The 25,323-nt window shown below is 39.3% G+C and overlaps 1 protein-coding gene across 4 annotated transcripts in view; it reads right to left on the bottom strand.

Annotated features, from left to right (window-relative positions):
* The window catches only part of LOC134493387 (vitamin D3 hydroxylase-associated protein-like), a 44,711-nt gene extending 19,611 nt beyond the window's left edge, over positions 1-25,100 (bottom strand). The window contains exons 1-4 of one of the 4 annotated variants that reach the window (XM_063297881.1): positions 24,952-25,100; positions 3,321-3,399; positions 2,288-2,553; positions 1,206-1,319 (exon numbers count right to left, since the gene is read on the bottom strand). In XM_063297881.1, coding sequence (XP_063153951.1) covers positions 1,206-1,319; positions 2,288-2,518 — 345 coding nt within the window. In that variant the 5' untranslated portion in view covers positions 2,519-2,553; positions 3,321-3,399; positions 24,952-25,100. Of the gene's footprint in view, positions 1-1,205; positions 1,320-2,287; positions 2,554-3,320; positions 3,400-5,081; positions 5,103-7,785; positions 7,806-8,417; positions 8,439-24,951 lie in introns of those variants that run through there. The other 3 variants (XM_063297882.1, XM_063297884.1, XM_063297883.1) reach the window with 3 other exon arrangements.
* Between the last annotated feature and the right edge of the window lie 223 nt (positions 25,101-25,323).

The raw sequence follows: 25,323 nt of genomic DNA, 5'->3' as shown, positions 1-25,323 counted from the left end.
AACATTTTGGAAAAAAGATCACTTTTCTTTACTTTCCTTTTTTTAAAATTTGTACTGTTTTTGTTCTGTAAAACAACTCTTCAATAAAAATTAATTTTAAAGAAAGGAAATTCCCCAAAATACATACATACATACACACACACAGACACAGACACACACATTTGCACGGGAGAAGGAATTAATGTTGCAGCAAAGCTGTGCTTTATTAAGAAAATAGATTATCAAGAGATTCAAGAGGTTACCCCTTGAGATATAATACTAGTTCTGGAAATCAAAGTATACAAAATAAAAGAAAATAAATTGGAACAAAATTTAAGTAATTCTAGTTGCATAGTACAGTGTTCTGAGATACACACACACACACACACACACACACACCCCTCCATGCATTTTTGGTAGGGATAAGTTAAGTAAGGGACTGGCAAGTTTTGCAGGCTGATGGGCATGTTTGGAATTTGGAAAGCACGTTGTGGGCATTTTCACGAAATGGTGGCCATAGCTGGCCTTCTGTGGCAAGTCAGAAAGTCTGTAAGAAAAATGAATGCAGTTTATGTCCAAAATATCTCTAGTCCCACCGGGTGCGCTTGACAAGCCCAGGCTACCTTTGTCTTTTTCTAGGTGGGAGGATATACTTCCAAACAAACCTACGCACCACTCTTCTTTTCTAAGAATGCCCATGGGGCTTACATGAATTGCAAAAGCATTCTGGTTAATAGAGGTGGTGCTAGGGAATTTGCCACTCCCACCCTCTGGAATAGAATTCTCCCCATGGATCATATGGCCCCAGCCCTGCTGTCCTTTAGGAAAGCATTAAAAAGTTGGCCCTTTCAGCAAGCTCTGGGCAGTCTGTGAACTCTGCATAAATGTCACAGTATTCAAAGCCTTTTGTATTTCCACCTGTTTATTGTTTTAATTCCTCTTATTTATGACGTATTTTTATTCCTAACTGCATGCCACCTTGGTCACATGCAGTTAGGGACCCTTATAAAGTGAATAAATAGTAAAATACAAATAAATAGGGAATGTTTATCTGCTATATCAGCTTTCAAGTTTCCCTTTATTTTTATTATTTCAAATTCTTTTGATTAAAAAAAATGAAGACAGGACAGGAAGACTGAAGGAGATCCAAGTGCTTCTGGGCATACTGCTTTATGTAAACAACATTTCATTCTGTACTTAAATTCTGTGTTTCCAGCTATGCTCACCTTTTCCATATAGGTATAAAGGACAGTGTCTGGAGATAAAGTGCCTTCCTTCAGCTTCTTAATCAGTTCTACCAGAGGCAGAGAAAGGATGTCATCAGTTGCTACGCTAGGGTTCTGTAAGGAAAGGGCACAATACAATTCTCACAGATTTGACAGAGCAGGTGCACAGCTTTTTGCCTGGACTAACTCTGGCTGTTGAGTGGCAAGCCAACAACCACAAAAAAAAAATGAGTAAGATCAGGACAAAAAACAAAATTTACTTCATTTCATTGACATTAAAATTAAATACAATGTAGATGCTTATTTTGCAGACATGCATTTAACCATTTCCCCCTTCCATCCCATTAAAGTTACCATGGAGTGTAATTTTTAGATGGGCCTGGATGTTGCCCCAAAGTTTTCATGAGTGACATCTGGCCCATGGAGCCCCAGGTTCTACACCTCTGCTAGAGAATGTAGGTGCTGCCAATCATTTGGGAGATTTTTCTGTTCTACTTGACCCAAACTTTCATTTTGTGTCTACTAAGATGATAAACTGAAGAAGCGACAGTAGCAAATCACTGTTGGATCCATCTTCCCCACCCCAAAGAACCAAACTAAGTTATGGTGAGGCTCATTTCCACTCAACCGCCTGTCCCAGGCTCTTGTAGGCAGCCAAGCTGACACTTGAAGCAGTAGCAACCCTTTCGGATAAAGCTGTATTTAAAAGTAAAGTTAATCCCATGAAAACATTCAGAAGTCCTTCTCCTCCCTGCATAGCCGTGAAATATCTTTCAGCTTTACTTAAAAGAGGGATGGTGACCAAACCCAACCTTATTATCAAGAGCCAAACAACAGGGTAATACCAAAAATCAAAATTTGGATGTACTAAATATTCATCTGTAATTGTTTACTGAAATTCTATCTTATCAATAACCCTATTATTCCAACTCCAGTAAACTTCTGAAATCTGCAGGAAAAATATATTTAATACATTTAGATATGCACTTACATAAACACTGAGTTATATTTACTTATACAATAAGTATAAGTAAGTGTAATGAGTACTTATACAAGAACAGAAACATTTAGAAAACAGGTACCTGACGTTTAAATGCCTGCACTGATTTTTCCATTTGTACCAAGCCATGGTCCCTCTCTCTTCTTGTTTCTTCTATTTGTTTTTTAATCTTTTTCTGGCCTAACCACTTCAGGACCAAATAAGCTACAGCTGAACCACAGGTCAGGACCACAACAGTATGAAGATGGATTTTATCCTGAGGCCAGGATTGCTCCAACCATTCTTGGATTGTGGTGAAACCTCCTTGCAGCATTCTGGAAGCAGACCTATAGCCAATCTTCGGAGAATCTGAAAGGTAGTGGAAAGCTAATATGAAGTCCAACTGAATTCATTACAGAGAGGTATACAGCATTGGCCTCTTCAAGTCCTAACAAGTTATGAGAAATATCCTGTCCATGTTCCATGATAGTATTCCCATCCTTGCAATATGCTCAGGTACTTCAGGAGGATGCAGAATTTTTCCCCACTTTGCTGACAATTGATGCTTCTGGTTAAGAGGTGTGTCTTTACTGCTTATGTGTAACTTTAAGCTTAGCCTGGAGCAAACGTAACCTGTGTAAAATAACAATAACTAACAAGAATAGCAAGAATAACATGGGTGAACTTTGGCCAGGAAAGCATAGATGCTCAAAAGTAGCCAAAAAGAAGCAAATAGCCTTCAGATAGCATGACAGGCTAAGAGGCATCAATGTGGACGAATGTAGGCAAAGTTGTTTTGAGCTTTATTTGGACAGGCAGACACTAATCGCTGAGAGAAAGGACCAGAAATTCAGTCTAAAACTGAAATATATCAACCAACTACTTATTGGTTTGGGGGGGGGGGGAGGTCAAAGGAGAGAACCCAAAGACATCATCACCTGCACCCTGAAATAAAAAGATGGTCACTGGCATGATCATGGTAAACAACTGTGTTTATAGACATCCTCAGACTTCTGAGATAACTTTCCATGACCACCTGGGCAGACCATGTTGGGCTGCTGGTATCATTCCTTCTAAGAGGATATAAACCTGTCACCAAAGAAGGACTTACTAAGGAAGTTGCTATCTCATCTTACCTGGGTGTTATCATTCACTGCTTTATGGCCTCCCTTTCACAGAGTTTATGAGCTCACCGCTTCTTTCAAAACTGATCACCTTGAAAGAACAGAATAGATTGTATGGTCAGGGAACAGTAAGATATAAGCATGCCCAGGAGTTTGAATTGGCTCAAGAGTTTTGTCACAATATTTGATAAAAATCATACAAATGAGGAATTCAACTCAAACCTGAAGTCCAGAATTTCACTTCAGATTTGTATTTCTAAATATATAATAACACTGAGGGCACACCTACGAAGGTCACCATGTTGAGCTTCTACTTTTAGAACTTACCCTTCACAACACTGATTGGAATTATATATAAAATTCCAAATGCAGCCATACTGTAGATCTTCCATTCTTTGTAAAATAATACCTAGCATGGAATTTACCTTTTAAAAATTTGAATAAGTAGCAGCAGTAAGTTAGGTACTCAGGGCCGCAACTGGGGGGGGGGCAAGTGGGGCATGTGCCCCGGGCACCGCGCTGGGGAGGTGCCAAAATGAGTGCTGGGGGGGCGCCAAAATGGGTGCAGAATCCATGTTTGCCCCAGGTGACAGAGACCCTAGTTGCAGGCCTGTAGGTACTACATGCAGACAGACAAGCATTTTATTATTATTATTACATATCTAATTGTTTGGGTTCTATTTTTTGTAGATGTCTCATAATGTTTTTTGAGCCTTCAGTCTCCATAACTTAATGATATTAAGAAAAATATATCTTCCCAGAGGTTGACTAATAAAAGTTTGGATGAATATTATTTTAGAAAAGAAAAGTCACATTTTCAATGCTTTGGAGCGTTTTTAAGTAATGTTTTGGTTGTTCCTCAAGCTATCTTGGGAGGGAGAATTAGCATGTACAGTATATCTTTTGTCCATGCAATCCCATTCAAGACCTTTTGAGTTTAGTAAGACTGAACATCCAGTAAATACATAAAGGATTACAATCCAAATAAGTGAACAATTCTTTCTCACTTTCAGGTGATTTGTGAACATGAAAAATCATAACACGTCAAAACAGGTTTGCTTGCTTTCTGGATAAATCATCATTGCAAAAAATATTGCTGGAACACTTCATTACAATGAAATTAGCAATCTGGTTTACACACCTATGCAGCTAAGATTTGCCATGGATAAATGTAATTCGTACTATCTTTTTCCAAGGGGGCTATGATAATACATTTCTATTTTTATCAGAGGCAGAACATATTAGAAAACAATTACATTCTTTCTTGCAAAACCCTACCCTTTCCTTCAGCTCCTCAATGATGTAACTTCTTGCTTAGAATATTTTCTCCCCTTGACATGCTGAATAAGACCTGGACAGAGGACTACATTCCATTGGCCCATTTCTTGCACTTCCAAAAGTGACAAATCTTCCTACAAATTTGCTTCCTACATTTTTTAAAGCATGCTGTGACATGAATTTTCAGACTTGTCTACTTGTGATTGGAGAACAGTGGATAAACCAAGCTATTTGCTTTCTGAGGGCATGAAGGCACACACTTGGGTATATGAGCTCTAAATTCAATTCCTCCTGAAGAAATACCTTTCGGAATGCTCTCTCCCTGAACTTTATTCAACACTACTTTGTTCCAACTTGTTTGGTGAAACTGCTTGAACAATAACATATATCTGAACAAAAGCAAATGCTTAAATTCATTACATGGTGAAACTGCTTGAACAGTAACATATATTTGAATAAAAAGTGAACACATAAATTCATTACACAGTGGTAGACCTTGAAATACCCAATGAACTAAAATGAGAAGTGGGTTTCAGACCACTTTCTGTGAGTTGACTGATGTTCTTGTTCCATTCACATAATACCCCTATGGTGTCCTCCAACAACTCTATCAAAATAAAGAGGCAGAAAACGACTGGCCCAGTTTCTGGATTTCTGCAGTCACATCCCCCAATTTATTACACACTTCAGCTATAGTGTTTAGAACTCCAATCCCCATTGGCATTCCCTTGTACTAGTATTCCTAGTGTATCCCTTTTTTCCCTGTATGTCACTAATTAATCTACCAATTATCCAACTGTTTTCTTCTTCCTTCAGTTTACGCATATTCTGTACATGATGGAATAGCACAGGATAAGTTTAAAAATACTAAATCTAATGTTACTTCCTTCAGAGAAAAATAGGTCCCCAGAATACTCTCTCCCCTTGTTCACATTTTAATACATTCATTCCCACAACAGGATGCCTCCTGTGTTGTGGCATAATTTCTTTTCCTACCAGGACGTCAAATTCTGCTAGGGCCTAGGACTGAAGCAAAGTATACATCCTACATCCTCAAATACTCTATGGCGTTGGTATCATATCATGTTTTGTATGATACACTGGTTTCTGGTAGTTTGTTTTACCCACTTTGGTGGTCCCATTATTCTGTATTATCTATCAGCCATTTACTGTCCTCACATTAACCTTGTTCATAAAAGGTTTGGCCTTTTGATGTAACTGAAGTAGTTGATGACTGCTCCTATAGGTCAGTGAGTTACTGACTACTTCATTAAAGCTTGATATAATCAATATTGGAATTGTTTCCCCAAGTTGAAAAGTAATTGCACGAACTGTATTCCACAGCATGGAAAGTCCAAGACCATTTCTGATTTAATCATTGTATTTGAGGAATTATTGGGCTTGCAAGGAAAGTACTTGTTGGTATCAGGTTAGGGTTACCAGACATCTGGCAAAAGGAGGACATGTCCTCCATTTTGTCCTCATGTCCTCTGTCCAGCAGGCACAGCCTTACAATCAAATATATCCAGCTTTTTGAGTATCTCTTCCTGAGCAGCTTTTCTCCATGGCTCAGCACTTCCCTAAAAAGTGCCAACCCCAAGTTAACAAGCTCAGTTGATCAGTTCCCTCTACTGGCTTTCCCTGCTGCCTGAAATTGACAAGACTTTAATCAGTTACATGCTGAAGACTTTTGCCTCCCAACCCTCTAGCGCATTCCTGTGATTGAAAAACAGTCTTTCTGATGCTGGAAAAAGTAATTTCATATACATGTAGGCTTAATTACATTGAAGATACTCATTGAAGCTCTGCACACCCGTGGCCCACCTTTTATTTCTTCTCCTTTCTGATTTTCGTTCAATAGTCTTAGCAATTTTCTTTTATATCAGTTATTTCCATAATATGGTCAATAACAGTGAGATGTAAAATTATAAGTGACTATGTAAATCCTAAAGCCATTTGATACCTAAATAATATTTCATAAGGGCTATACCATATTCCTCCTCTGGGAAAAATTGAATAGCAGACAAAATAGTTGGTAAGTATAGTGGCCACATAGAGAAGCACTGCATAAATATTAAGATCTTCCTTCAGTGTTGCATTCATGAGCTCATTTTTACCAAAACTCAGTGAGTTATATGAAATATGTAGTTGTCTATGAACTTGTAATGAATCACAAAGCTGAGCCATAACATCTGAAACAAAGGCACAGCTGTTATCTGAGCACAACACTTGGAATACCCTGAATCTACAAAAGATTTCCTGATATGGTTTCTGCAGCAATGCATCATTTTGGGGGGAAAGCTTCTATCTAACCAGAAAATCCATTGACTATAGCTAAAAACAATTGATACCTTCAGATGTTTGGGGTAGTTTGTCAATATAATCCAAATATACCACACTTCATGGTCCCTTTAAGCTACGTCCTTGTAAGGAAATATCGGGAGTATGGTATTATCTCTTGCACTGCAGTGTCAGCCCCACTAGATAGACCAGACCAGGAAATCAACTCCACAGGAAGGCTAAAACTACTTTTATTGAGATCAGCTATAGTAACAGAATCTTGCTAGTCTGATTGTGCTGTGCTTCCTCCCCTTATACCCCAGTGAACTGGGGAGCTGTTTGTCAGAGCCACTTCTGAATGTTATCCCTTTGCTCTGAACTTAAACAAATATTCAGCCTAGGCATGAATATGAATTCTTGCATATTTTCATCAAGGTCATATTTCTTGCTCTTTATATGCAGGCAAGAGGTGCAATTCTGTACTATTCACTAGACCATTTTCCTCTTTCTGCGCCAATCAGCAATCTGCTCAACCTTATGAAGAATCTTCTCTGCTCCCTCATGGGCCATATCAACTGTTCCTGTTCTCCTAAAGAATGTAGATCAACCACTTTAATTACTTGGGTTCCAGTATATTCTGTTCTCTCTCTCATATTCATATATACTGTATATCCAAATATCAATGTTAGAATGGGCCTTAATTGTCAAGCCATTTTAGTGGCCTGCTAGAACCACTGAAATGGAGCACAGCTTATAACACAGCTTAGAAGCTGGCACAGAAAAAAAAAGTATCTTAGATAGCTTCAGTGAGCATGCCAGAGAAACACAGGTTATTGCTCTTACACATTCAGCCCTCCCAACCATAAGGAATCACACGCTTAGACATATTAGGTTAAGAAGTAAAAAGAAGCTTACTGACTTTATTCTTTGTTGTTCTGTAACATCCATCTTGGTGGAAAAGATGAAGTTCCTTTGTTCTTCTTTCCTTTCTAAATACTTAGTTTTGCCCTAAACTCTCAGCCCTACAGCTACCAAGAGGTGTGTGAAAGAAAGGGGCAGAATCCCTCATCAAGGCCCAAGCACATGGCCCTGATGAAGAGAGCAGCATCCATGCTGCCTCTCCCTGGGTGGAGAAGAGGGAAAGAGAGAAAGAGGAAGTGGGAGTGGCAACAAACAGCTTCCTCAGAGTTGCATTTTGGGCAACTTTATTTACATGTTAATGAGGCATGCTGGATTTGCCAAAACTTCCAACAAATACAATATATGCATAAAGCAGGAATCTTTAGTGTATATTGATATAATTGCTTCCATAGAGTAATATACCTTACAGACTTCTTGGAAGTATTTAACCAACCATCTTTGCCAAATAATGCATGTAAAACTTTAAACCCTTCTGGCAATACTCATTGTCAGGAATTAAACAGAGCTTAGGCTCTTCATGTTCAGCAGCATCTTCCAATGCCTTCAGACATGCAATTAATTCAGAGGGATCCAATACTCCACCCAGGGTACAGCAAGCAGAATGAGGATAATCTCTTTCCTTCAACTTACCTGCTGCTGCCATCCGTAAACCATATATTGTGCTCTGGAGAAAGGGACTCAGATGAAATGCGTGTCCTAGCAATCTCTTTTTCTCAGTCTCTCAAAGCACAACTGTGACCTTTACTCTGTTCTGAAATGCTTGCACGCAATAAATCTGGTTGTTGACATGTCTCTGTGGTAACTTTTTTCCACATTAAATAAAGCATCCATAGAGCCACCTGAGCATTAGACACCAAGGCATCTTTTTACTGTATAAAGGTCACTTAACAGAGCAGCGTCAGTCTTGCAAAATAACTGAAGCACTCCCATCATAAATCTCAAAAGTTTGCAGCAGCAACACATGATATTTTACAAGGCATGTATTTCTTTTCGGGACCAGCAAGGACTCAGGACTCACAAGCTACGGACTTTCTCCCATCACTCTTCTGAAGTACAGCTGCACCTGGAGGTTCAAGACCCAGTCTGGCTTGATTGTAAAAGGTCTTGGTGGGGTGGTCAGGTAATTTTAAATCTGGGCTCCTGCTAGCTAACATTTTCAAAGTGTCAAGAGTCTGTTGGTGCTTATCAGTTCACTCCCATTTGGCATTTTTTAAAGAGTTTCCATGGTTTTCTAGTAACGTCAGCAACGTTAAGAATGTGATTACATATAAAATTAAAAGCTCCTCAAGGAGTTTGTAACTGCTTCACATTCCTAGGGGGAAGGTTGGCACACAAAGCCTCAATTTCTTCCAAGTCAATTTTCCTTCCCCTGGTTTGTTTGCCATTCTGTTACTTGGGTTTGTCTGAGATCTGCATCCCTTAGCTTATTTCTTAGATCTTGCAAAGAAAGCCCTTTTAAATGAACTGTGGCTGTCAACATTTCTTTGACCTTTCCCGTGTCATGTAGTTTGGCCTGTAAAACATTATTTTATTTCTCAACGTCAGTAGTTCTGCCCCAATCTTTAAACAGACAATATAATAAAGTATTTTTCACAAAATCTTACTTTTCTTTTTTTACTTTAGGCTCAGAAGGAGGTTTATCTAAGCATAGTTGAAAAATCTCTTCTAATATAATTGAGGTGTGAGAGACAAAATTAGCTTATGAATCTGGAAGCAGGTTTAAAATTAAAATTCCAAATTTATCCTAAGCCTAAAACACCAGTCTCGATCTCTTTACACCTCAGCTGGTCTAATATCAACCCTAATGTTGACTGACCCCAGGGGTTTGCTTATATCCCTATATTTGGCTACAACTGGTCTGATTCCAGTTCCTATTTTAGCCTATTCTTATAGGTTTATGTACATTTATTTATTTAATATGCCACTGTTGCATACATAATGCTCCTGCCTCCTATTTTCCCAACAACAACCCAGCGAGGTGGGTTGGGCTATGAGATGTTGTGCTTAATGTATAACCTGCTGTCAAACAAGGCAAAAAAATTGTGAGCTTTGCTACCTGTTTGAAAAGTATTATCCCTGTAATCCAAGGATGGATCTGCCAAATATTTGACAATTTCTGGCCAGAAATTAAAATTTTTAAAGCCCCAGACAAACATTTGTATCTCAGTTTCAGAACACAGGAGGGAGATTGCCTCCTTAGTATTGAAAACTCTTACTACCAGTCCTCAGTTCTAAATATACACTTCATGCAGCTTACCTAAAACAACTTAGTACAGTGTTCCTCAACCTTTGGAACTCTAAGGTGTCAGGACTTCAACTCCTAGACTGAGAAACACTGGCTTAGTGTATTAAATGTATTAAGCTGATTTGTAAAGTAGCAACAAACAGTTCTTAAAAGGGGAGGTTGCCAAACCTCTTACAGCCAGCTGCATCCTAGGAAGCAGGCCAAGGAATACAGTTTTGCTTCCAATTCCAACTCTTAGGGAGGGAGAGAGAGGGAGAGAGGGTGGGGAGGAAAAAAAGTTGCTTTTCAAGTATTCAAAAATAACTTCTTCAGATTTCCTACTGCAAACAATATTTTTTCCTTAAACCTCTAGATCTTAACATATATTTGAACAATGAATCATGAAGACCACATTACAAAAACAAAGATAATACCTTTAAACTAGACCACCTCCTCATGCCCCATATTCCCCTCTCTGGAGTTGCAAAGTTATTTATCAAGACAATATCTAAACTGCTTCTTTTCCCACATTCCTGAGCCACTCAGTGCTTTCTACTGGATTCCAGTGAACTTCCACATCCCTTGTATTCAAAACTCACAATGTCAAAGACTCATCCTTCGTTCATGTTCCTCAGCACCACTGGGAGCTTTTTACTGGATTCCAGCAAATCCCAGGAGAATTCCAGCAGGTTTCAAGAGAATTTCACCTTTTAGTGTACTGTCACTATTCAACCCTTGGTTCTGTTATCCTTCCAGTTCCATCCTTTAGAACAGTGTTCCTCAACCTTGGCAATTTTAAGACATGTGGACTTCAACTCCCACAATTCCCCAGGAAGCATGCTGGCTGGGGAATTCTGGGCATTGAAGTCCTCATGTCTTTAAGTTGCCAAGGTTGAAAAACACTGCTTTAGAATCTCTGATCTTTGTCAGACTTCCAGTGGAGGATTAATGGCAGAGTGACCAATCTTAGTGAACTCCGGGCTAGGATTGTCAACACGGCTTTCATCTGGTGGCTCAGGCAGGACTTTGGAGCCCAAAAAGATTCTCCAGGAAAGGATTCGAGAAATGTGTCCTCTGGACAGTGATTACCTGCCGGAGGATCGCGAAACGGCGTTCCAGCGATCAAACGGTGAGTAATCAGCTGAGAGATGGGATTGCCAGCTTTTCCAAGCCACGTTGAAGCTGGAAAAACAGGCATTAACTCTGATCACCCCACTTCTAAAATAGACTTTTATGCTTTTGAAATTTGGAACTATAGAGGCTTTTTCCAGTACAGAAATACTGATTCTCTTGGTAGATCTTTCATTATATTTTGGAATATTTTTATGTATGTTTAACTGCTTGAAAGGATTACAATTGGAGCAAGGAACCTAAAAGTTGAACTGCTTTACTGAAGTTCTTTTTTATGGGAATAAACATTGTATTTTCTATTTTCTATTTTCTATCTTTTATTTTTTTAACTAAAAGACTTTGTCAGATTTGGGTCTGCTTTTTTTTTTTTTTTCTTTAATCGCTGTGGGAAAGTATTTGCTGCGGTTGTTTTTCTAAACTGGGATTGGATACTTTTTAAAAATACTGATAAAGAAAGACTTTCAATTTCAGCTGGTGGCTTTGTAACTGGATATGTAGTAATTGGAGACTTTCTCGCCCCCCCCCCCAACCACTTTCATTATTGGAGTCATCTTTCATTTTAAATACCACTATTAGTCACTAGAAAGAGCCAAAGTATAAAATTTCAAAGCATTGAAGTTTTAAATTGAATTTATACAGAAAGAAAAAAGAAAGAAAGGGGGGAGAATTAAAAACTATGGCCACTAGAAGAGGACAAAGGCAAACTTCTGGCAAATTTGAGGGACTTAAGAGTATGTTTGACGAGTTTATGGCTAAATGTACACAGTCTATTGCTCAGTCTATTGCTCAACCATTTGTGGAGCTTGAGAAAAAGGTGGATATAAGATTTACTGACTTTGAAAAAAGACTGGATCATAAATTAGAGAAAACAGAGGAGATGTGAAAAAAGTAACTACCAGAGTTGAAGTACTGAAGATTGAAAGGGAGAAGGACCATGATAAAATGGCTATGCTTGAATTAAGAGATAAAGAGTTTTTTTGTAAGGTTTAGGGGGGTTCCTGAAGCCAGGGATGAGAGTCTCAAAGATAAGATTTCACAAGCTCTGGCAGCTTTAATTGAATGGAAGGATGACAAAATGATGGAAGAAATTGAAAGAGTCTTTCATATTAATTCAAGATATGCAACTATAAATAATAAGCTGAGATATGTTCTGGTCCAGTTTTCTAGGAGGAAAACAAGAGAATTGGTTCTACAGGGTCATTTTGATTCTAAACTTAATATTGACAATGTGGATATAATTGTACTGAAAGAAATTCCTGTGAGAATTTTAAGAAAGAGAAAAGAATATACTTTCTTAACTGAAGTTCTGAAAAAAGAATGGATTCCTTTTCGTTGGGAAAAGCTGGAAGGGGTAAGTTTTACTTACCAACAACAAAGGTTTAGATTAACTAAAGATTTACTTGTCAAGCATGGAACCAAGTTGGAACAGGGTGCAACTGAAAAGGCTGCATCTGGAACTAAACAAATGGATTTCACAGTACAAGATGTAGAGAAGGGTGCTACAACTGAAGACTTTGGTGGCTTGTTTCCATAAAAATGGCTTTGAATTGTCTTACATGGAATATAAATGGGGCAAATGCTCCTCAAAAAAGAAGAAATTTTTTTCACTATTTGCAAAGAATAAAATATGATGTGATATGCCTACAAGAAACTCATATAACTTCGTGTGATCTATTGAAATTCCTATGGAGGATGGAGGTAGATTCTAGATTAGAGAGTGATCACAATCCTGTAATTTAACCTTGACATCCCACTGGAAATCTCTAAGAGCTAACTCAATCAACCCGCCAATGCTTGAAGGTAATAATACCCAGGTAAGAATTAAATGGACTGAGAAGAATGCAATAGAAGTTGATAAATGGATGCTAGCTCCCAAAACTTCAGAAATTTGTGCTCACCTCCTAGATAGTAAATCCCACACATCATATTTAGATTGGTTCAAAAGTTTAATTGCCAATCTTAAAACAGTTCTCATTAAGGGAATGCAGCTTTTCCCCAGAAACAGGGTTATAAAAAATAAAAGATGGTTTGATTGGGATTGTGTACAGTTAAAGAGGGCATATAATAAAGAGTATAGGAAAAATAAAAATTTCCTTTCTGAGGAGCAAACTCATTTTCTAAGCTCTTTAAAGGTTCAATTCAAGGCTCTTTTAGAAGAAAAGTTTACGATCAAGCCAAGCAATTGGTTATCAATAGAATAAGAGATATGGAATTCCAGTTAGAAGTTAATAGGATACTTCTGCACAGTAGAAATCGGATAAGATGGGGTACATGGGAACCAGCAAGTTAGCTGAAAGACCTAACCTTTCCCAAAATTAGAATAGCATTTTTTAGAGCTAGATTTAATATCCTTCCATCAGCACTCCTGCAAGGCAGGTATAATAAAACCCCCTTAGCAGAGAGAATTTGTACATGTGGCAATAAGGAGGTTGAAAATATCTCTCATGTTTTATTACACTGTAAATATTACAGGGATATCAGATCAATATACATTCACCCCTTAATAGAAAGATTTCTAGGGAGACCAGACAGTTTTTACAAGAACCATCTTCTTCAGGACTTAAAACCAGCCATCACATGTGCCGTAGCTAAATTTTGTGCTGCTGCAATGTTAATACGGCAAAAACAGTTAAAGAAGTAGGGATTTTTGCTTACTTTTCTATTTTTATCAATATTTTGTTTAGTTATCTTTTCATAAATTTTTGAGGATATATTTTACAATATAGTATTACAATATAGTATTAATATATTGGGTCTACTAATGTTTAGGTAAATAAATATGTCATTATTGTAATAGGGAAGTATAGATTACATTATAATTGTTTTAATTTACAGTTGTCTATATATAATTGTACTCATTTGACTTATTTCGATTTTATTTGTTATTTTTATTAATTTTATGTTGCTAGTCATTGACCGAATAAATATAAAAAAAAACTCATATAAGGAAAAAAGATATAAAATATTTGATAAATAAAAATTTGGGACAAGAATTTATTTCAGCAGGTTTGAAGAAAATTAATGGCCTTGTATTATATGTTAAGCCACATTTGAAACCACAATTATTATTAGCTGATCAACATGGTAGATATGTAGCACTTGAAGTGGAACTTTATGGACTTAAATCTATCATTGTAGGAATATATGTACCAACTGAAGAGAAAAGTAAAATTTTAACACAACTTCTGAATGAATTGTCATCTTTTTCATATCAAAGTTGGTGTTTAATGGGGGACTGGAATGGAGTTATTTCCCCACTGATTGACAGAACATGTCCTGATTACCAGGAAACACACTGAGGCGAGGACTTGGTCTCTAATATTTATTAGCAGTACTTAACAAGAATCCTAACAAACTGAGAAAGCGTGGGAAAACCCAGCCATATAAACCCCAAAGGTTAAGGCGGTCCCGATCTGTGTCTCTTTGAATGGCTGAACAGTTCCTCAGTGCTACGCATGCACTTGACAGTCTGGGTGAGAGCCCCCTGCTCGCCATCCTTACTCATGACATCACCCTCCCCTCCAGATTGATATTCCATTTCAGCCCCCTCCCCTCCAGAGTCTTGATAAGATATGTTGTCTGCTTGTAAAGTCTCATGAGAACTTGGCAAAGAAGGCAATTCTTCAAAGGACAACTCCTCCACGGACGAAGCGGTGCTGCCCGTTTGTAAGCACTCTTTGCCCTGTTCAGCTGCTGCTGGAACAGTTCCCTGCTGGGAGGAGGTGGGCAACACCTGAGGGTTAACCCCGTAGAGCGCTTGGAACGGAGACATCTGGGTAGATGACTGCACAGAGTTGTTATAAGTGAATTCTGCCATGGGCAACAGGGCTGGCCAATTGTCTTGCTGATACGTGGTGTAACACCTGAGATACTGCTGTAACCACTGGTTAATTTTTTCGGCCTGCCCATTACTGGCAGGGTGATGCGCTGATGACAGGTGGATCTGGACCCCTAATGACTGGAAAAGGGCCCTCCAGAACCTGGAAGTGAACTGTGGGCCTCTGTCACTCACCAAGTGATTCACCATGCCTCTATACCTAAAAACGTGGTCTATGAACAACTGCGCGGTGGCTGGTGCAGATGGGAGGCCCTTGCAAGGAATAAAATGTGCCATCTTTGTGAAAAGGTCCACCACCACCATGGAAGTCAGGCCCTGGACCGGGGGTAAATCAGTGATGAAATCCATGGAGATCGTATCCCAAGGCCTACTGGGGGTGGGTAGGGGCTGCAAGAGTCCTGTGGGCTTCCCTGGGAGAGGCTTGGCTCGTCTGCAGGTGTGACAAGAAGCAACGTAGCCCTTAATGTCTGCAACCATCTTAGGCCACCAGTAGTCCCTCAGAGCTCTATGGAGAGTTTTGAAAACGCCTCCGTGGCCTGCTGTTTGGTGGTCATGACACAGTCTCAGTACTTCTTCCCTCAATGAAGGGGGAATGTACAATCGCCCACTATGCCAGAGGATTCCTGCCTCCACATTGAATGGGGAGGCAGTGTCTTGCGGGGCCCTCTGGAGGTCATCCATCCTGGCCCTGGCATACGGGTCCTGTTGCTGCTGAGCTCTGGCTCTTGCAAATAGGTCCTCTGCTTGGCTGTCTGCTGCTAAACTCTCCGTTTGGCTCCCCCTCATCGGCTGATCAAAGTTGTGAGGTTGTAATATAGCAGCCTGTACTTCCTGGTGAGTGGGGGGGTCTGCCTGAAAGGATCGAGACAGGGCGTCTGCCAAGCAGTTTTGTGCCCCGGGCACATAAGAAATGACAAAATTGAAACGGGAGAAAAACTGGCTCCATCTGATCTGGCGTGGGGTGAGGGATCTGGTGTTTTGTAGAAGCTGTAAATTCTTGTGATCGGTGCAAACTTTCACCGGAAAGGTTGCCCCTTCTAGCCAGTGCCTCCACTCTTGGAATGCTGCTTTAATTGCCAGCAACTCTCTGTTAAACACATCATAGTTTCTCTCTGCTGGTGAGAGTAGGCGTGAAAAAAAGGCACAAGGAAGCAATGTATTCTCTGCCCTGTTTGTATATTGCAATAACACTGCCCCAATGGCAACATCTGAAGCATCTGAGTACATTATGAATGGCTTCGTGGGATCAGGGTGCCGGTTGTTGCAACTGCTGTAGCATGGCAGCTTGTAATGTGTTGATCTGGAGATCTACTTGTTGCTGGTGTTGCTGTAGGGCTGCTGCCAATTGCTGGATGGCAAGCCACATTTCTTGGTTTTCTGAAGACATTTCTAAACGTATCTGTTTAATTGCTTGTTCCTCCCTCTTTCGATGGGAGTAGGAGTTTGTTAGGATTGATGTCCTGATTACCAGGAAACACACTGAGGCGAGGACTTGGTCTCTAATATTTATTAGCAGTACTTAACAAGAATCCTAACAAACTGAGAAAGCGTGGGAAAACCCAGCCATATAAACCCCAAAGGTTAAGGCGGTCCCGATCTGTGTCTCTTTGAATGGCTGAACAGTTCCTCAGTGCTACGCATGCGCTTGACAGTCTGGGTGAGAGCCCCCTGCTCGCCATCCTTACTCATGACAGAACATCTGAGAAGCAAATTCAAATTAAACAAGGGAAATTACCAAAATCTTTTTTTGACTTGATGGATAATTTGGCATTGGTTGACTCTTGGAGATACAAAAATGGATTGGTAAAGGTTGTGGACGACTGTAAGATGAAATTGAATGATTTTTTTGATATCAATTTGGACAATGAAATAGACCTAAAAACTGTTTGTAATACTTGTAAAGCGGTTATGAGGGGCATTTTGTCTATCATAATTCTAGTCTTAAGAAGAAATTGCAACAAAAGTTACAAATCATATTGGATCAGATTAAGCTGAAAGAAACTGAGTTACAGCAAAAACCGACAGATAATAATATTGTGTATCAACTTAAGTTACTACATCAGCACTTGTCAATGCTGACTGTGAAAGAAATAGAAACAAAGTTGAAATATGCTAAACAGAGACATTTTGAATTTTCTAATAAACCAGGAAGATGGTTAGCATATAAATTGAGGAAACAAAGAAAGAAGAAAATGATATTAAAGATTCAAGAAGGAAATGTGGAATTATTAGACAATGAGAAGATTAAGAAAGCATTTTATAGTTTTTTCATTAATTTGTATTAAAAAAAGTTTCATTGGAGAAGATAGATGAATGTTTGAATAAACAAGATTTACCAAAACTTTCACAGACACAGAAAGCAATGTTGAATAATCCTATAACTACTTTTGAAATAGCTGAAGCCATAAAACAAACTAAATTGGGAAAAGCACCAGGTCCCAATGGTCTATCTGCATTATACGATAGATGTTTTCAAGATCAGATTCTTCAACCTAAAGATCAACCTTCAATCTTTAAAAGATTGATTAATTCTTATGTTAGGATATAGCATCCTGCCAGTATATATGCCAGTATATATGATAGGTTTTGTAGTAATTGCTTTTAGCATGCTTGCAGTGGCAGTTAGGAATGTTGATTAGAACTGTTCAGCCAGCTTGCATAGCTCCAAGGTCAGCTAAACTGATAGTGCTTGTTAGTGGGGAATTGCAGCTGGGAACTGGATGAGTATGAGAAAGAGGCTTGCATTTAAGGAGGGGCTGGTACGAAGGGGGATTTTGAAATAGCAAATTGCATGGGCTTCTCTTCAGTCTGATCTTTAGCTTGAACTGATCACTGTATTAATAAAGAACTCTTTCACATTCCTTGATACCTGGTGACTGAGAGACTCTATATTAATTACTGAAGACCATGTTCATCACAGAAAGATCAGACTGAAAATAGCTACCTTACATGGAGACACAGTGTCCACCGACGAAGGTCAGCAGGACTGCTTAGAGCAGGATGGTACCTCTCCCAGATGAAAGGCGGGAGAGAGTAGAGTGAAGCTAGAGAGAGCCCCCAACAGACTGCAAAAGCCCTGGTAGCCAGGAGGAAGATCCTTCCCATACCTGAACCAGATGTGGCCTTACCCAGAGTGGTGGGGAAGACCAAGCATACCTGGGCCATGGATGTGGGGTACAGCTCAGAGAAGGACCCCACCTGGTGGAGAGCAGCACAAAGAAGTGACTCCTTCCCTCCTTTGTCGGTGCCAGGAAGGCAAGTGGCTCAAGTGGAATGAGAGGTGACTTCCCTGAGAGGCCAGATTGCAGGTATGTAGGAGACCTTTGAGCAGCTGCTTTGAAATATGAGCCTAGGGAAGGCTGACAGCACTGAAGTGGCTGACTCTTTATGCATTTGATAAATGAAGTGTTACATGACTTGTTGTATAGGGGATATTGGTTTACCTGGATGATATTCTGATTTACTCTGAAACAATGGAGGAACATGTAAACCTGGTTAGAGAAGTATTGAAACAGTTTTTGCAGAATCAACTGTATGCTAAATTGTCAAAATGTGAATTCCATAAAGAACAGTTGGATTACCTAGGGTACTGAGTGTCAAGTAAAGGGATAGAAATGGATCCAGCAAAGGTGCAAGATGTAGTGAATTGGGAGCTCCCAAAAACTAGGAGACAGTTGCAGAATTTCTTGGGGTTTGACAACTTCTATAGACTATTTATTCACAACTTTGCACAGGTGGCTTTACCCCTCACTGACCTGTTAAAAACCAGGGGAAAGGGAGATCCTAAGGAAGTGAAAAAACCAGGGACAAAACTACAATGGATTGAAGAATGTCACGAAGTCTTTGAACAGCTAAAGGCTTTGTTCACCTCAGAACCAGTGCTAAAGCATCCTGAACCCTTAAGGCCTTTAATCATGCAAGTAGACGCCTCAGACGTGGCAGTTCAGTCAATTTTGCTACAAAAAGATGAAGAAGGGAAATTGAGGCCTTGTGCTTTCCCATAAATTCAATGACACAGAGTGTCTCTGGCATGCTTGGGAGAAGGAGGCCTTCATGGTACGATGGGCGTTAGTGACGTGGAGGCATTTGCTAGAAGGGGTGCCTCAGTCTTTTGAAGTATGGACAGACCATAAAAATTTAGAGGCATTATGCACTCCACTTGTTAGGTTCTGCAATGCCAAATTCATGGAAAGAAGCTAACATTGCACTTTTACCAAAGGAAGGACAAGATCCCTCTCTAATTAAGAATTATAGACCAATTTCATTGTTGAATAATTATTATAAAATATTTGTGTCAATATTGGTGGAAAGAATGAAGAAAATTCTATAGGACTTCATTCACCATGACCAATGTGGGTTCTTACCCAAAAGACAATTAAAAGACAATGTAAGAATTGTTTTGGACATTATAGAATATTTACAATACCATAATGAATGTCAAGCGGCTCTTATTTTCCTAGATACAGAAAAAGCTTTTGATAATTTGAACTGGTGTTTAAAGTCTTGGAAAATATGAACTTTGGAGAGTACTTTATTCAGGGAATTAAGTCAATCTATACATGTAAGTTTACATATCTACAATTATCAGAATGTTTTAAGGTGGATAAAAAGAATTTTAGATTTGTCAATGAAACAACTCAATTTGAAATGGAACTTTGTATAAATGATGAACATGTTATTACAAAGATGTATAAAATGCTGTTACAGATGAATTTAGAAGATGAACAAGTTAAATAATGCATGATTAAATGGACTAAGAATTCTGGATATAATATTATGTTGGAGCAATGGGAAAATATGTGGAATAGAGGTCTGAAATTCACTTTGAACTACAACCTAAAAGAGAATTTTTATAAAATGATGTATCATTGGTATTTAACTCCTGATAAGTTGTCAAAAATGTATAAGGGAATAACAAATGTCTGTTGGAAATGTTCCCTTGGTGAAGGAACTTTTTATCATCTTTGGTGGACTTGTAAAAAGGCTAAAAAAAATTGGGATCGAATATGTGTTAATATTCAAAAGATTCTTAAAGTGGATTTACAAAAAAAAGCAGAACTGTTTCTCTTAGGTCTGATGAAGAAGCAACTCAAGAAACAACATGGGACTTTGCTTTTATATATGATTACAGCAGCAAGACTGTTATATGCACAGAGATGGAAAAATTCACAAATACCTACAATGGAGGACTGGATTATTAAATTGATGGAGCTGGCCCAAATGGCCAAGTTAACAGCGTTGATAAGAGAAAATACTGTTTTTGGATTTCTGTGCACATGGCAACCACTTTTAGATAACTTGCTTGTGTCAGAAAAAAAAATGAAGTTTTGATTTTGGGTTTTAATAAATAAATGGTTTGATCTGATAGAAATAATGTTATTAAGGTTTAAATAATTGTAAGAGATTATATTTGTAAATGTATTCATATCTGTACTGGAGAAAGTTGGAAGTCACTTTCTGTTTCTACTTTCTCTCTGTTTTACACTTTTATAGTTTTTTCTTTAGCTCTGTACTCTAGCTTTTCTATATTCTATTTTGTATTTTAACTATACTTTGAATAAAAAAAGAATCTCTGATCTTTGTCAAAAAGAGATTCCACGTAAAAGAATGTTGACACAGTATGCCAGTCCCACCGAGTCAAGGACAGGGTTCCAACAACAGCAGCCTCCAACAACTCCTTAGTTCAGACACAGAAACATTCAATCCTGTGAAAACTAGGCCATCCCTCTAATGTCTTCCCTCTTCCTACCAAACACTGATTCCTCAGGTTGCCTGTTATGCAGGGCAGCCAAGCCAGTTGCTCTGTCATAGTCAGGGGGGCAATACAAATCATTGCAGGCAGTAAACAGGCAGGCATCCAGCCAAGGAAAACCAATGTGGTCCAGGAATTACACTAGAAGGCATTTTGTGTGCAAGACTGGCTGCTAAAGAATCAGCTGCCAAAACCATACTTTTCAGGCTGGAAAAGGCATGCTTGCTCCTTAAAGTACTCCATATCTTTTCTAAAAACATTTCCTTTCCTTTCAAGTGCAAGGTGATGATCACCAAGCTCTGAATGCATGATGTTCTCCACCATTGTCTGTCCTCCACTGGATAATTAGGAATCTTTTTATGCAAAACCAGAGCAAAGTCAGTGAACAGCACTAGCAATATCTGGAGACTGCTGGTTGATTTTAAAATCTTTATCTTAGCAATATAAGCATCTCATATTTTCTCTTTGAATCATTCAGATGATATACAGGATAGAACAAAGAACTTCTTGTCACAATGTCCAGGGACAAAAGGGCATGGAAATTAAAGTGGTCTCTGAGATGAACCTCAGTGGAGTGGAAGATAGGACTGCAGACTCCATTTCCCTCCAGCATTCTTTTATAGGCCATGCTGGATTATCTCAGCTTTTTTACTTCTTCAGCATAATTCACCTATTTTTAGTGGTCATTCATCTAGTAATCTGGTTAGTCATTAAGATGTTCTTTGTTGTGACTATACAGCGAGTGTAGGGAGTACAAGCATAGCTATTGACTATTCTAAAGCCTTTGACTATGTGGACCATAACAAATTGTGGCAAGTTCTTAGCGGTATGGGGATACCAAGTCATCTTGTCTGCCTCCTGAAGAATCTGTATAACGACCAAGTAGCAACAGTAAGAACAGACCACGGAACAACGGACTGGTTTACGATTGGGAAAGGAGTACGGTAGGGCTGTATACTCTCACCCTACCTATTCAACTTGTACACAGAACACATCATACGACATGCTGGGCTTGAGGAATCCAAGGCTGGAGTTAAAATCGCTGGAGGAAACATTAACAATCTCAGATATGCAGAAGATACCACTTTGATGGCTGAAAGCGAAGAGGAACTGAGGAGCCTTATGATGAAGGTGAAAGAAGAAAGTGCAAAAGCTGGTTTGCAGCTAAACCTCAAAAAAACCAAGATTATGGCAACCAGCTTGATTGATAACTGGCAAATAGAGGGAGAAAATGTAGAAGCAGTGAAAGACTTTGTATTCCTAGGTGCGAAGATTACTGCAGATGCTGACTGCAGTCAGGAAATCAGAAGACGCTTAATCCTTGGGAGAAGAGCAATGACAAATCTCGATAAAATAGTTAAGAGCAGAGACATCACACTGACAACAAAGGTCCGCAGAGTTAAAGCAATGGTGTTCCCCGTAGTAACATATGGCTGCGAGAGCTGGACCACAAGGAAGGCTGAGCGAAGGAAGATAGATGCTTTTGAACTGTGGTGTTGGAGGAAAATTCTGAGAGTGCCTTAGACTGCAAGAAGATCCAACCAGTCCATCCTCCAGGAAATAAAGCCAGACTGCTCACTTGAGGGAATGATATTAAAGGCAAAACTGAAATACTTTGGCCACATCATGAGAAGACAGGACACCCTGGAGAAGATGCTGATGCTAGGGAGAGTGGAGGGCAAAAGGAAGAGGGGCCAACCAAGGGCAAGGTGGATGGATGATATTCTAGAGGTGACGGACTCGTCCCTGGGGGAGCTGGGGGTGTTGACGACCGACAGGAAGCTCTGGCATGGGCTGGTCCATGAAGTCACAAAGAGTCGGAAGCGACTGAATGAATAAACAACAAACTAGCATAGCATCACCAAAATTCTCTATCCCTTTATATCTTGGCTTGGAATGTCTTATTTATTTAAAACATTTATATAGCCACCCATCTTATACTGAACTCTGGGTGGCTCCCAAACAACAGTTAAAACAGCATCATTGTACAATTAATATATACATATGTTTATTAAAACCACAAAGAGTAAAAACCTGGCACCATAATATATTTTTATTTATTTAAATAAACATTTAAATAAATATTTATTTTATTGGGTTTGGATATATTCTTGCACAATAATTATTCATACATTTCAGACTGCTTTTCCAGTGAGTGCAACTTTTCAACCCCTTAGTGTCTGGTTGTTAGCTCATCCTATAGCACAGGACTAGTCTCTCAACTACAAGAAGGACACAGAGAATACACTACCATTGCTACAAATCCTGCATCATAATGTAATGCAGTAATGAACAGTACATTATAATGTAAGAGCAGCTAAAGTCAAAAAGGCCTTAGTCTGTATTCAGCCCCTATGCTTTTTTTCCTATGGAACATGGCTGCTGAAAATTGGTGCCATGGTTTACTGTCATTTTGAAGTGAGAAATACACAAAAACAGGATTGTAAGCCTAATATAAGGCAAAGACCTGCTCAAGTCAAACTCGACACCTAGCGATTACGTGGATTCAGTCCTGCGGTTTTCTTTGTACCAGTACATAGTTGGTTTTCCCGTGCTTTTTCTGCACTTTTTTTAAACTACCCAGTGTAGCCCAAAGCCCTAATATTCTCTGATGGCGTCTCAGCCAAATGCTAAACAGGCCCAACCCTGCTTAGCTTCAAAGCCCGGACAAATCTGGCCAGGTTTAGCACCAGTTGAGGCCAGCCTAAAACCGATAAAAGCCGATTTCTAAAAGAATGAAAAAGAACCACATTCCCTTCTAAACCCAAGGAAAAGCCACCCACGTTACATGTCCCACACTGCATCAGTGCCCACCTATTCAGCCTTAGCCCTCCTCAAATACTCTAAATGCTGGCCCTGGCATTCAAAAGGTAGCTCAGCCCCGGCGTAGCAGCTCACCTGGTGGAGGGCATCCTTCCCCACACATAACACAGGGAAGAACAAAAATCGTCCATTTCAACCATCTTCGGTAAACCTAGACACCAGCAAGACTCTCAGATACATCTCTCCTTTCCCTCCTTACAAGGTTACCTTTCAATAGAAGAGTCCAGCGAAGAGGACAGAAAGCATTACATTCCCAGGCTAACGTAACTGTGGCTGGAGTCAAGCAATTTTAATACTTTGAGCACACCCAGCTCTCCAAAAGGAACCTATCAGATAAGGTCTTGACTATCAGGTATCCTGCTATCAGTGTCTTGCTACATATCCTAATGTGAGAAGTAGAGTCAGTAAAAAGTTTCAGAAGGGGAAGTTAGAAAGTTCAAAAAGGGAAAGGTAAAAAGTTCAAAAGTGTACACGTGTCTCAAATTCATGGAAATAGGGAAGTGGTAGAAGCTGGCCATAACTGGCTTTCATCTGCTGTTGCTAAAACGCTGATGTGTCAAATAATAAGAGGAAGATTGTGAGCCAAGCCCTCGAAGGAGGAGGAGGAGAGTTAGGGTATAAAAGAAAGTAGCTAAGTATTATTCGGGGTTCCTTCTTGCACGGAGGAACCCGCCTTTGCAAACGCGTGAAATAAAACCTTTTTCTCTGGATCATCGAACTGTGTGAGTGTGGTCCTTTTGGGTCTTGTCCCATCGTCCCTCTTGAATGCTGCCGGGCCTTAAAAGTAGCCAGCACCTGCTGGGGACCTGGCCGGTCCTGGCTCCGACAGTCTGAGGCTTAAAATTGATGGAAAGCAAATCCAGCGCGGGCTGGAGTCCTCTCCCTTGGAGGTAGGACACTCAGAGGGACGAGAGGTGACTTTGGGGTTTTTCCCACTGACACTAACAAACACAGGGGTCTGTGTGTGTGTGTGAATAAATATATCTATATAGATATATAGATATATATTCCACACAATACAGCACCAAAACATCAAAGAGAAGGGAAAAAAAGAATACTGTGGAACAATACAAAGAAAGAGAAAATTAAAAAGGAAAAAAAGCACACAATTTGAGAAGGTATAGAAAAATCTTCAGGGGAGGCACAATTATTTTTAACAATCTATATTTGATATTCCTTTCCCCGGAAAGACATTTGTATAAACAAAGGTAATCTCTTAGGAATGATTTTTTTGTTGTTGTTATAGAACAAGCTCCTTTCACAGAGAATAAGGAATTGTAACGTATGCTACGCTAAGATAGGCTCATAGACATGAAAACAGGTTTTTTTTAAACTGAAGCTACACTTTCTCTCTTAATGCAATATATTAGATTTAATGAACTCCATACAAACTTACCTGTTTCTTGCCTGCCCGCCCATTAGAAATTGAAGCAAAGGAAGCCAATCACAGAACAAATGGAGCTTCATTTACTTGGTTAGTTTGTAAATGTTGGTCTGTTGTCCTTTCAATCTATCTCACATTAGAAATATGCTAGATTCTAGTAGTTGCTGACTGGTGGGAAGACATAGAAGTAAATTCTTCTTGAGGGATTGGCTCTATTCTTTGGGCTTCTGGGATATCATTTGCTGGAGCCCTGGGTGTAATATGAGAGCATGACAAATCTGTTATGACTTTACCAAAGGTTAAGGAAGTTCATCCAGAGGCTGGATTACATCCAGGAATCTGTGACTCTGGGAAATGCAAACACCGGAGGCCCACAATCATTTC

Source organism: Candoia aspera, chromosome 3 (genome assembly GCF_035149785.1).
Source record: "Candoia aspera isolate rCanAsp1 chromosome 3, rCanAsp1.hap2, whole genome shotgun sequence".
Classification (NCBI taxonomy): domain Eukaryota; kingdom Metazoa; phylum Chordata; class Lepidosauria; order Squamata; family Boidae; genus Candoia; species Candoia aspera.
Note: the sequence above shows the minus strand (reverse complement) of the source record. Positions and strands in the feature narration are given on the sequence as shown.